Genomic DNA, 14,615 nt, shown 5'->3' with positions numbered 1-14,615 from the left:
TGTTCTTTACACAAAATAAAAACAAGGTAAATAAAACAAATATTTTATTTTTATTCTAACATATTAAAATAGTAAGGGGGGCGGAGTGGCTGAGTGGACTAAGGTGTCGGCAGCGACGCAGCCGACCCGAGTTCGATCCTTCGGCCATGGGCGGCATTTTTCTCCGGACAAGTCACGGTGTCCGGAGAACAAGTGCCGCCATCCCCCACCCGGGCATGGCAGATACCTACGGGTGCCCACTTGAAAATCTGCCAAAAACTACACACACGTGTTTACCAATCAACAGTATCCTCCCCTACAAATAAACAAACAAACAGCTAATGGCCATAGTTGCCGGGCTTAAATGATCAATTAAAAAAAAAAAAAAAAAAAATAGTAAATACTTAATGTTTATTGTTATTTGATTTTAAAATAGATTTACCGGTTAGAGTTTAAAAACGTATTCAAGTTTTTTGTACCTTTCTAATATAGGTGTTATTATACCCGTATTGATGTATTTTGCTGATTCAGTGTAATTGCCATCCAGGAAATTATAGCAACTTCGGTTCTTTTTCTACACAACACTTCAGCCATATTCAAATTAATATTATTTGCCATACGACAAACCTGAACAGATAAATCAAAATTGAGTAAGTATATACCTACCTAGTTATGCTAAAGAAAAAGGATAGAAAATAACAATGACTAAATTACAAATTATAACAAACTTGTAATAAAAAATCAAAATTTAAAATGTTTTGAAAACATGATACAGCTACAGATGGGTATATAAAGTATAATAATGATATGCATTTGCGATTTGCACCTCAACTTTTACAGTAACGATAAATGAAACATCGCTAGATGTCTTGCAGATTATAATATGATATAAAACAGTACACCTGTTAAGTAATTTTTTTTGTAACTAATAAACAACCGGTTTTAGTTATATCAACAATTATTAATTATAATAAATAATAACATAAGATGAAAATATTAAATATCCCTTTCTTATTTCAGCTATCGTTACATTTAAAATTCGGCACACATCCAGTAAAGCACCATATAATATTTTATTTGTATACACAATTTTAACTTTTAGAAAAATTACAATAAGACATTAATCTAATATTTATAATTTATATTACCAACATTATTATAATATTATCATGTTAAATAAAACTATAAAATATATATCCGTACCTGAATTGGAATTTGCAGAAACGGATTGGCTAATGCATGTAAATTAATAAGCGGCATTATTTTATTGGTCACTGAATTCTAATACATAAAAATGAATAATTATAAACCACAATGTTTGAGAATATTATGTAGTAGAAACTCTTATTGAATTATAATATACAAGCTAAGTGCCTATAGATAACAATTTCCACTTCCACAGATTTCATTATAATATATAATTTTCTCATAACAGTCTACTGATTAAATTATAATATAGGTACAATATAGACAGTATAGGTACGATTTAGAAACTGTACAAATATTATATGCTTATGACATTCAGTGGGTTTTTACAATTAATAATGCAACCTTTAGAGATGCTTGTATACAGTGGTGTGCGTTTTGCCTTTAGAAGGAGTTTAAATTCTTCAATTTAATTTTTTTTAGGGTGGTTTTTTGTAGAAAAATAGATTTAAATAGTTAAGTTCCCAGCGTTTTTAAAAATAATCATGAAAAACAAAAATAAATTATTAAGTTTTTGAAAAAACTAACTTAGGTTTTTGGCTCCAATTCAAAATGAATAATAATTTTATAGAATTTAATTTTTAACCAAATACATAAATTAGCATATATTTTTATACTTGATAACATTTTCAAAATAATTTGTTTTTTGTGCTATTTATGGATAATTGAAATTGATTAGTTTTTTTTATTGATTTATGTACCTACTTATACAAATTTTTTTGTTTTTAAGTAAAACATATTGAAAATTGAATACAAGGTATAATACACTGTATGATATTACCTATTGGCTATTATACTTATTTTACTTATCACATTAGATATAGGTACCCACCAAATGAAATAATAAATCTGCAGTGAGCTTAATTTTATCAACGTGATTGATTTCTCTCCATGATTCCGTGATGCAAATATTCGTTCTGAGCTATTAGTAGAAATGTAAAGTAAAACCAAAACTGTTATAAACACAGTGAAATATATTGTAGGTGTAATAAATGCTAGACATACTGTTGATCGGCTACTTGGAATAATTTGCTCAGTAAAGGACTGGTTACGAGTCAAACATTTTGATACATCATGTATAGGATTTGAGTCGGTCATTAATGAATTTGAATAATTATTATTATACATATTTAAAGTACACGTGGGATGCATGTTAAAATGTTTTAAACTATTTGTGTCTGTTATGTGCCGCCTTCTCACCTGTGCACAGACATCTGACTTTCTACTTTCCTAAAAAAATAGCAAACATATTATATATACATTATCTCTTATCGTAAACGAAACAATTTACTACAATAGGGTAAGGCGTGAGTAGATTTTGTTGATTTGACGAATCTGAACAATTCAAAGAAGTTAAACTATCATTTTTCTCATCGTTTTTTCTCAAATTGTTTCTGTTGTGTTTTTTTTTAAGGCTCTAATTTATTAAACACGTATTATTCTTAACACAGTTAACAATACAATAATTATTGTATGAGTGAATAAATATAATATTTACATAAAAAGCTTTAGATGAATTACATTCTTGAGGACTACCATCAGGTGTTTCTGTAAAGTTCTATTGAACAATTAAAAATAATAATTCCTTCTTATAAATCATTTAAGAATAATATTATGATAATTTACCGTTGCAGCATCATTTGAGTCTTTTTTATTCCAACGCAAGTTATTATCGTTTAAATTTAACATAGTGCTATACTTGTATTATAATGTATCAGAACATAAGTAGGTATACGAATATTCAATTGAAATTAACTAATTTAATTTTTTTTTCAAACGGGATTCTAAAAATTTGTAAAACTACTGTAAATTATAAAAAAAATAAAACAGAATAACAGTATTGATTAAATATTATATTTTAATTTATAAAAGCCAGCATAAATGTAGAATATATAGGCAAAACAGGAGAACTAGGTACTATAACAAGTGGTATAGTAAGCATATTAATCTTTTACTTTTTTCCCAAAAAATATTTTTTTAGATTAGGTGATTATTAGTGACCTAAAGCCTCAGAAAAAGCTTTATGTACACGTCATGTTTATTTATTAATTGTAATAATATTTATATTTCAAAATTTCAAACCAATATCTGAATAAAGATTGATTCATGTCTTAACATATTATAAAACAAAGTCACTTTTTCTGTCTGTATGCTTAGCTTAGATTCTCAAAACTACGCAACGGATTTTGATGCGGTTTTTTTTAATTGATTTTGATAGAGTGATTCAAGAGCAAGGTTTATATGGTATATAACATGCATAATATAGTAGAGAAACACTGCCTCTTTTTTGTATGTAAGACTGTACGAGCTATCTCGAAAAGAACTGTACTTATTTTAATACGGTTTTCACTAATAAATCGGTCGGGTCACGGGGAAGGTTTTAATGTATAATAATTTTCCTTGGTGAAATTAATTGGGTGGCCGAAAATAATAACAAACTATGTCTATATATATATATAAATAAATGTTAGCCTGTATGAACTCCTCCTAAACCACTGGACATTTTTTGTGTGTTTTTGAGTGAGTCCCTGAATGGTTTAGATTCACAATTAGACCCAGTTGGTTCATCCCGGAGAGGTGCTCAAATAGGTATTTTGAGATTTACGACAGAAATTTTTGTTTATAAATGGTTGCTATTGGTTATAGGAGAAATATAGGAAATTAAAAATTGGAGGGTGTATACAGCTCGATTTTTCAACTCATATAGGCTGTAGATAAGTAAAGGGTAGCTCACACATGGTTTTTTTTAGCATACGAAAAAAGAATTTTTTTTTTGTCAATCTAAATGGTTGCAATTCGTTACATATTATATTAATATTATAATTAGAAGAAATATGGTACATACATTTTGTATAAATATATTTATTAAAAACACAAATCTTTGGCCTGGACAACGTCCCAGCTAGTAATATAATATAATATATTATAATATTATAAAGTAAACGGAGATTTATAAAACCAATTTATAAATATATTATGTGCCTACGAGATATCTATTTTTATGCTTATACGATTATTATATTACAAATAATATTTTATCCATCTTAAAATATTTAATATTAAAACAACTTAAATAATTCATCAATAAAACAATGAGGTTAGGTAATTTTAGTAAAGTGATCAGTTGTCGTATTGTATACTCTAAATACGCTACGTTATAGTATTATTTATTGTATATAATATTATATAACACAGACTTTCATAAGTGTACTTAACTTTATCTATTATTGTTTGTATTATTGAATTAAATATAATAATTATAGGTATTATGTTTGGAAAAATATTGTATGAGTAACGTTGCAACTTATTTTTTTAAATTTAAATTATATTATTTTTAATATTAATTGTATAATATACCTGGTTAATATACTGGCAAAAAATAAAAATAAAACATTTTAACATAAAAGAAAATTAATTTGATCTTCATTTCAATGATGCATTCAAGTATGTTATTGTATTATGATTTATATAGGACTGCGTTTTATATCGGAAAGTATTCTTCGGAACCCAATGGCTATTAATCCTTTGTCGGGGATTCGTTGGCGCCACGTCAATGGCTACCCCTTCGTCACCGCAATACCATCCCCTCTGAAATATAAACCTCGGTCCATATAGTTACACACGCTGTGAAGGGATATTCGCATTCCACGTGGGCGACATACCAAAAACTTCATTCATAAAACATCCCTTTCAGACGATCGCTGGCGCCACATCTTACAGCTTCGATTTTGTGTAACATAGTACGTTCTCGCTGCACACATCAGTTCTGAGTACAAACAAGCTCACACACACACACACAAGCGTGCGCTTTTGCTTTTATAGAATGAAAGGCCATAATGTTGTTTTGTGTTCTTAATGTTTTATCTTTATTTTAAGGCGCACCAACAATTATTGGTTCTGCTATTATAATAATTTAGGTAATTTCACTGTCAATAATTTACGAAGGTCGTCAAAGTAAATTTTAGTGTCCATATTATTCAGATGGTCAGCATACAATTATATATGTTACTTAAAATATAACAAGCCTATACAAATAAATATAGTAGCTATAGGTACTTATTAAAATACTTGAAACTTAACTTGTGCGTTGTTTCAAAATATATATTTATTGAAAATAGGCTGAAAATAACTAATAATATGTAACCACAAAACAAATATTTACAGACAATTTTTAGTTTTCCCAAGACATAATTACAAAATTAAGACGATCCTTGCTTTGCGCAGAATTTGAAATAAATTGTTTATTTAAAACTAGATGATGGTAAACACTACCTATACACATAGTATACAATATGTCATGAATATCAGATAGCAATGCATTACAATCATATATTATATATAGGTACTTATTAAAAATGACTAATCCTCGTAATGCACTCTGTATAATATAAAATATTCATTACACCGATGGACACGGTACACAATCAAAACGCTGGCCAATATAGTTACAAGTTACAACACATAAATGCTTCTACTGTAATTTGTTTTAATTATAATCGTACTCGTACATAATAATATGACGATCAATAAAATATTGTTTATTATATTTGGAAAATATCCAGATAGCGTAAATCCAACTAAATGTTGAAGTGTTATTAACCATGTTTTAATTTTAACAACGACGGTCATAATCAAACTATGTACAAATTTTGTTTATAGAGTCACAATATACTAAAAGTAAAAGAAAAAGTAAATTTTTAAATGTTACTTACTTTTAATCTTCGCAGTGCTACACATATTATGCATCAAGTAGGTACCTATAAATGTTTAAAGCGAAGCTATTAAGCTAATGCATTTTTAAAGCTGTAATAATTTTTCTTTTAAAAAAACATGTTTTTATTTGTTGTAAAATATAGCAGGTACCTATAACAAAGTAATATTATGTTCTCCTGTTTATGGTCAGATATCCATTATTTGTGTTGTCTCTGACGGGATTCATCATAAATACCGCGGTACAGCCACAATAATACTTGGAAATATAATAATAACAGTTTGCCCATACTCGGGCAATGCCACCTACAAGATAACGCGCACTGTTGGGCCATCTCGTGTTCTAGTCACATACGCGCTAACCGACTATTATTACGAATCAAAAAACAGTATTCATGACCAGTTTGTTGGACTGTAATAACCTGCAAGTAGTTTGCGATCATCGGTAGAGATAGAGACGTCAAACTGGTAACTTAACGCTTACGACCATAGGCTTAGTGACTTTTTTAACCTAAGATATACTAATGAGTTAGTTAAGGTAAGTCAATACTAGGAACGTACCTTGCAATTTAAAAATGCTTATAAACTGAAAAAAAAAAATGAAAAATATCGTAAAAAAACCAACGTAGTGACAGAGGTTATATTCTTAACTTAAAGTTTGATAATAGGTGAATTCACTCTAATAATAAAAGTAACAGCACAGGGTGGGTTATGCTAAACGTAAATTTGACATGTTGCGCGTGGGTCAGAGAGAAAACAAATGGTGCGCTGACATCGTCTTTTAGAGTAAAATATATTGTTTGTTTAATATTAATCTAAACAACATTCTTAGTATTGGCTTACCTTAACTAACTCAAATTTATATTTTTCACTTACCTACTTGCCTATACTTTTGAAAAATAACTTATAGCAGTACTTTATAGTGCTTATTTACATTTGGCTTACTTTAATTATTATTTTATTATGATTAGAATATATGACCTTCGAACAATAATACTTCGAAAACTTTTAATTCGAACATGTGACCAGCTCCCAAACGTTTAATTATTAATTGTAATAATTATAACATTATTTTACCATTTGGAAAACGATAACCTTACAATGAACTTGTAATATAGGTACTTGATGTTTTTTTAACAATAGAAACTCATTATATAAGAAAGTTTTTGATATTATGTTTTATATAATGTAACTTTTATTTTGCATAAATTGACATTTTTAGTGAATATTTATGTTTTTAAGTCATTTTTATATAAGAATAGATACAATTTGATGACATTTAGTTCTAATTAATAAGAGTTATTATTAATGACTAATTAACTATTAGTTTGAAATTCAATTTTAATACTTCAAAAGTCTCAAAGAAATATTCTCTTTTGAGAGCTTAAATTAATGCGTATTTTCATCCAAAAAAGTAAAAATAAATATTTTTTCTCAAAAATGATAATTTAAATGGATTCAAATAATGAAAATTATTTTAATTAAAAAATATTAATATTTTTTGATAGTGCACTATGAGTATTTATTGTTAAAAGAATCACTCTGTATAGTAAAACCATACAACATTGCTATTGGCAGAATAGTTAATATATGTTATCAAAAATACTTTCTATAATAGGTACCTAATAATATTGATTATTAAATAATCAGTTCATTACAATATAATTTAATTCTCATCAAATGTATCACTCATATATCTGATTCAAAAAATCACAAATATAGTGCAATAGTTATTTTAATACATTTATAAAATAGGTAATATTAATTTTTTATAAAAGTTTAAACATTAATAGTAAATAATAATGTAAAGCTATATACATATTGTTACATTTCATTTGATGTTTCTGCCATTTTTTTATTGTACAAATACAACGTATGATCAAGTACTACAACCTATTGAAATAATTTATCCTAAATGTTTTCGTGCGACAGAACAAACTGAAATCATGGTGCATAAAGAATACTTCAATCCAGTACATGGTTATGCAATTAGTCCATTTAAAAGTCCAAATGCAAATAGAAATCATTTCTATCACAGAAATGTGAATAATAAGATAAAGATTATAGTACTGCATTTTACTGATCTAGATTTCAGAACTACTGTAAAAGAATTTACTTCTAAAAGAAGTAATACTTTTAGAAATGTCAGTTCTCAATATGTAATCGAGAGACCTACCGAAGCTGGTACACACAATCTACTAATGCAGGTACAACATTTTATCTTCTACCTTTTTCCTAAAATAAAACACCAAAAGTAGAGTAAGTAGGTAACCGCTCTGCTATACAGTAGGAGTCGAGTGTACCTCGTCATTGAGTTCAATGTGTGTGTTACATTTTTATTATCAGTTGTACTATTATTAGCCAATAGCATAAAATCAAGCCTAGGCAAGTTAATGATAATTTTTAATTGAGTTAAGTTAAGTTGATGGAAAATATTTTAAAAAGTTATTCTATTTTTTTTTTTAACTCAATTAAGTTAAAAGTTATATGGAAAATTACAATAATTATACTTATTGACTTAACCTAAGTTATTTTTTTTTTAATTTTAATTTATAAATAGCCAGTAATATGGTTTAAAATAATGAAAAGTAAATATTTACGCAACATGTGTCATCTATAATAATTGTTTTATATTTATTATTTAATTATTTACAAATGATCGTAACTTGGATTTGATTAAAATTAACTCGTTGTTTATTAAGTTTATTTCAACAAAACGGTTGATAATTGGATATTGCTCCACTGTAGAGTAGGGGACAAGTAGGTCACTGTATAATGGATGGTATTAAATTTGAATTCAATGATATAATATCATTGTATACGAAAAACAATTCTGAGCGGAGACGGTTTGTCAGTGTGGTTATTTCATATTATATTTATATTGTTATTAATAATAAGTAATACGGTACCCGGTAAGTTGAATTAATATTATACAATTACAACAAAATAAATGAAATTGTTATTTTTGGTCATTTAATATGTAATTTCGTCCAAATTTGAACATAAAATAACTATAAAAAAAAACTGTGTTTTTATATTTTTGAGATATTTTGGTTACAGAATAGCCTACTCACATACTTATACATTTTCAATCCATAGCTATAAAATTTAAACATATTATAACTTTTTAACCACAATATCATTTTTAAATTTTAAATTTGATAAACGATGTCAAAAATCGAATTTTAAATTCTTATAAAAAAATTGTGTCTATGTATTTTTAATTTTTTTTAACTACTATTATAACAATATATCAGGAGCCTTATATTATATCTTCAAGCTTTTAACCCAACAAATAAAATTGTATTGACATTCATAGAAAAATAAAAAGGTGGGGAAGTGGGTGTCACTCTGCTGTACAGTAGGTTACAAGTGGGTCACTGTAATGGATGGTGGTTAAATTTTAATTCTATGATATAATATCATTGTATAAGAAAAACGATTTTGAACGAAGACGGTCAGTCAGCCTTTATGATATTACTTATTAGTTATTACTAAGTATATTTATTATCTTATGATATTATTGTGAATAAAGTAATTTATATATTATAAGTTATAACCTATTTACGTGGAACCTTGTTTTACATTGTCGATCCTTAGCTATAAAAGTTGAAAATCTTATAAATTTTTAACTACAAAATAATTATTAAGTTTTAAATTTGATAAATTTTGTCAAAATTCGAACTTTGAATACTTATAAATAAAAATTGTGCCCGTGTATTTTTAATGTTTTTCAACTGCTGAAGTAACAATATATTATCAGGAACTTTGTAATAAATTTGCACGCTTTTTGCCCAACAAATAACATTTTATTAACAATTATAGAAAAAAAAAACTAAAAAAATTAAAAACTGACAATGTCTGTAAACAGCTCAAATAGAGTCAAAATATTTTCAAAATGTTATGATGTATAGAAAATGAAAGTATAAACATTTCGTGAAATTTTCATGTATCTACAGTTACTTGTTTTTGAATAACAATAAAATAACAAAACCGCTATATACATGAGAAATCGAGTGAATATCTAATCTTGTAAAAATATGAACTTCAAACTCTCATAAAAATTTTAATTGATTTGTAAGTAGACATTTTACTTTTGACAAAGGTAGATAAACTTATGAGAAATTTTGTATGACATTTGCAATTCTTAGATTTAAAAATAAATTTTTTTATGAATTCTTAACTCAACATAATTTACTAATTTTCATGATTTTTCCGTATTTTGTCAAGATTTGAATTTTAAATGCTTATAAAAAAAAAATTGTGACTAAAGAATTTTAATATTTTTCAAACGCCAATGTAACAATATGTTAAGAGGCTTGTATTAAATTTTCAAGCTTTTTTTACATTCATAGAAAAAAAAAATTTAAAAAAATGGAAACTGAGAATATCCGCACGAACAGTTCAAAACAAATCAAATTTTACCTCCCGAAAGCACCGACTAGATTCACTTTCCCATCCAACAAGATACTGTTGAAGAAAATCGAAACAGCCCCAAACGGTGTTGACACATACAAAAATAAAAATAATTAAATAATAATAAAAAAACACACATCATTGTAAAGTCAATACATTTATCACTCAGCTCAGAATCTAAATTCAGGTAAGTTAAAAATTAAGTTAATAAAAATAAAAATGTTAAAAGTTAAAATGAACTTAACTTTAACTTTTTGACTTGTTTATGCCTAGGCTTGCATATAATTACTCTAAATGTTTTGAAAATGTCATTCCGTATATAAAATACAATAATTTATGTAAGTATAGTTAAAAATTACTACAAACATTTAGTAAAAATTGCAATTACCTACCTACAGTCATTCATTTTTGAATTAAAACAAAATAAGAAAATTACGATACTGTCAAATTTAGACAAAAATACAAAATTGTAACTTTAAACACTTGAAAAACTCATGAAAAACCAAAAAAATATAAAAAATGAAGTAAGCAATATATAGGTATATAAATTGATATGCCTAAACAATTAAACAATAGTTGTTATGAAGTCAATTTTCGAAGAATAAAATATAAAACTTGTATTTATATTATAATATATAGGTTCACGATCGTATATTCAATATCCAATGCACCTCAATACTTTCTAATAATAATTATTAATATCCATTTTTTGTAACGGGATTATTATTTTTATTATAAAATATATTTAGTGACTTAGTAATAAATAACGTGTATATTATTATAAAAATGATGATTGTAACTTCTGCAGGTCGTGCCAGAAAATTGCGTTTCGCGTCACGCCGGAATATCTTTATGGGGCAACTACTCGTCAATCAATTCCATATCAATAGGTATCGAAATCGTTAACTATGGATATAATGCTACTAATAATTCGTGAGACCCGTTTTATCAAGATCAAATTCGCATTGTCGGTTTAATGGTGGCTCGTCAACGCAGTGCCCGTGTACACCAGACCGGAAGCTGTTTGTCAATTATTTGGGTGTTTACGGTTACAATATAAGTGATGAGATTCAAGCCATTAAGGCATTTAAGGCACACTTTACGGCCAATCAAAAACCAAAATTGTATAATCGTCTAATAACACGTCTTGAAATGTATTGGATTTGGGCTTTGGTAGCTAAGTATTCACATTAACGCAAGCAGGGCCGTATTTGAACATTTTGCGCCCCGGGACAACATATTTACCCGAAAAAGTTTTTTCTTAAAATGTAAGGTAGGTACCTATTATTTTTGGTCATAATTTATAACTCATAAACGTAGTTAGATTTTGAAATTTCTTTTCTTGGAAACCTTTGTTTTTCAATGAGTTAAGAACAATCAATGAAGCAAACAGAATTTGTCGGTCAGACTTAGTTTCAAAGCTATACACGAGCTGGCAAATTCCCATCCGTTGCGGTTTTTTTTATTTAATTTCTTTATTAACAATATAATATACAGTAAATACAATAGGTAATTTCTGATTTCACCAAAATTATAAGGATAAAAAACTCACAAAAATAAAAATCAAAAATGTTATTTTGGTATTTTAATAAGAAGATTTTAAGGTTTTGAAGTTATCTTATAACTTCTAAGAAAATTTGACCGAATTTTTTTATAGTACAATCAATAAACGTGGAAAAGACAATTTAAAAAAAAAAAATCACGAAAATCGATTTTCAGCTAGATTGCATTCCTTCCAATATTTCTTATTTTCATTTATTAGCTATCTCTTAAATCTCTAGGAAAACCAATGTTAAATAAACATATTATAGTTTTTATAAAAAAAAGTATCAGTAAAATAAAAATTAATACAATATTACAATGATTTATTTATAAGCGTTTAAATTTTTATCTTATTGTAAAAAAAAATTATTGCACATAATATTAATTTGAAAGAATCTAGTATTTTTAGTATCCGAGTAGCTATACTTTATACTCGTATTATATAAATAAATTATAAACTGAAAAAAATGTATTATTTATTTTAATTTCATTTTTTCTGATCTTAATATTATTAATAATCGAGACGTAGGTATTACGTAAAAGTAAAATAAACATTATTATTATTATGATGTGTTTTACTTATTTACAACAATAACGCTAGCCGCGGGCTGCAATCATGCCGTTATCCAAGGAATTATTATTGTTAGTATAAAAAAAGATTTGAGAGAATATCATCCTAAAATACAATTACAATACATAAGGAAAAAAACATTTTACATAATTTCGAAGTTATAACTTTTATGTTGGCTTAATAATAAAAAAAGTTCATGAAAGTTTAACGCCCCCCAAGTACCCTGCCCCCCCCCTAAATACGGGCCTGAACGCAAGTTTCTAAATTGTAATTCGCTATAGATATAGAATATAGAAATTACTTACATTATGAGAATTCAATTTTTATAATGGTTTTAATGACATAAAAAAAACTTAAATAATGAACTCTCCAGATTGGGACCAAAATTTTCTGAAATAATTGAGTTATATTGATCATATTGTTTTAGATTCTGAGCGAAGCGATGAATGTATTGATTTTACAATGATGTGTGTTTTTTTTTATTTTTTTTATTTTTGTGTATGCCATCACCTTTTAGGATAGTAAAAGTGCTTGGATTTTCTTCAATAATAACTTTTCTGATAGGAAAGTGAATCTAGTTGGTACTTTGAGGGGTCAAAAGTAAAAATTTCCCAGTAGTTTTCAAAAGCAAAGTGAAAAACAAAAGAAAAATTAAGGAAAAACGGGAATTTTTACGCGAAATCTTTTTTCGAGAAAATCGATTTTGGTTTTTGGTGTAACTCTAAAAGAAATGACCGTAGGGACATGAAATTTTGATTGAATGTTTATAATTGCATTTTGACATTTTTGTTCAAATTTTGACAACATTTATCAAATTTATAATTTATTAATTATTTTGTAGTTAAAAATGTATAAAATGTTCAACTTTTACAGCTAAGGATTGAAAATTGAAAACAAGGCTCCACGTAAATAGGTTATATATAAATTACTTTATTCACAATAATATCATCAAATATACTTGGTAATATCATCATAGGCTGACTGACCGTTTTCGCTCAGAATCGTTTTTCTTATACAATGATATTATATCATTGAATTCAAATTTAACACCATCCATTACAGTGACCCACTTGTAACCTACTGTACAGCAGAGCGACATCCACTTATCTACCTTTTTTTTATTTGAGTCCATCGTAAAAACGTTATAAAGCCCGTATATGATATGAATACTGCAAAATATCGTCTAGAACGAGCAAAGCAATGTATCATGAGTATTACTATATAGGTAGTATAATATAGGCTACACTCGCTCCGGCTACAGTAAGTACATACTTAATAATTATAAATTCAAAATTCAAAATTATTTTTAATTCTTTATTGTGTTGGTCTGATGTAAATTTGTCCGATGACTAATATCGGTAAATATATTAAATATATTATTAATCAATATAAAATATATAATTCCGTTAATTATTTGCTCAAGTATTACTAAACTAGGTGGACAAAAAATTTCAAATTATAAACAATATTTGTAAAATATGTATTTGATGCAATCACATCATATTGTAAGGATCGAATTAATGAAGGTTGATTTTTAAATTTCACAAATCCATTTTAAGTATGCTTTATAACTCGAGACTGGCCAAAAAACGTTTGAATCAGTTCCATCAATATTTTTAAAGACAACAGTGTTATACATAAATAATTCATATAAATTATAATAAATTCCAAAGGTTTATCAGAAACCTAATATGTTAATCGGTTTACCATATTAATGTTAAAAAACAAAACATTTTATTTAATAAAAGCAATAAATGAAAAACTTTAAATGGTTTTATTGTCATAAGTTTATATTAATAACCTCGTGAGTTTTTCAAAACTTATATCAATCGCATTTATCCTTATCGGATATGGAAAATGCACAATGGAGTAATACACTAGTACATATAAACACGATATAAAGTATAGAACATTGTAATTTAAGTTTAGTTATATATATTTTATACCATCTTAGTCAAAGGATAAATATTGTCAAAAATAAAATATTTAAAATGTTTATTGTGCGAATGACTAAACATTTAAATCAAAATGTATTATTACTCTAGGAAAAAATGTCACTGTATATCTGGTCATCAAATTACATAATCACTGTTTACATTTCGTATAAATAAAAATGTATTTAATTTGCTTATATTGTGGTAAAACTGCCTAAGACACTGATTATAAATATTATTTTAGTAAATAAAAATAA

At 26.7% G+C, this 14,615-nt stretch overlaps 2 protein-coding genes across 3 annotated transcripts; one reads left to right on the top strand and one right to left on the bottom strand.

Moving 5' to 3' along the window:
• Positions 1-477: 477 nt before the first annotated feature.
• LOC132949182 (uncharacterized) lies at positions 478-2,874 on the bottom strand. The gene is made up of 7 exons (XM_061019948.1): positions 2,812-2,874; positions 2,684-2,743; positions 2,477-2,602; positions 2,191-2,415; positions 2,018-2,107; positions 1,183-1,260; positions 478-606 (listed from the first exon to the last, which is right to left on the bottom strand). The coding sequence occupies exons 1-7, from the start codon at positions 2,872-2,874 to the stop codon at positions 478-480; spliced, it is 771 nt and encodes a 256-aa protein (XP_060875931.1).
• A 4,931-nt stretch (positions 2,875-7,805) lies between these two features.
• Positions 7,806-11,895, top strand: LOC132949087 (N-acetylmuramoyl-L-alanine amidase AmiD-like). 2 transcript variants are annotated; one of them, XM_061019863.1, is made up of 2 exons: positions 7,806-8,102; positions 11,120-11,895. In XM_061019863.1, the coding sequence occupies exons 1-2, from the start codon at positions 7,842-7,844 to the stop codon at positions 11,246-11,248; spliced, it is 390 nt and encodes a 129-aa protein (XP_060875846.1). In that variant the 5' UTR covers positions 7,806-7,841; the 3' UTR covers positions 11,249-11,895. The 2 variants fall into 2 exon arrangements, 1 of the variants encoding a protein (XP_060875846.1); XR_009665068.1 differs by lacking the exon at positions 7,806-8,102 and adding an exon at positions 8,724-8,807.
• The last annotated feature ends 2,720 nt before the right edge of the window (positions 11,896-14,615 follow it).

Source organism: Metopolophium dirhodum, chromosome 7, assembly GCF_019925205.1.
Source record: "Metopolophium dirhodum isolate CAU chromosome 7, ASM1992520v1, whole genome shotgun sequence".
Lineage (NCBI taxonomy): Eukaryota > Metazoa > Arthropoda > Insecta > Hemiptera > Aphididae > Metopolophium > Metopolophium dirhodum.
Note: the sequence above shows the minus strand (reverse complement) of the source record. Positions and strands in the feature narration are given on the sequence as shown.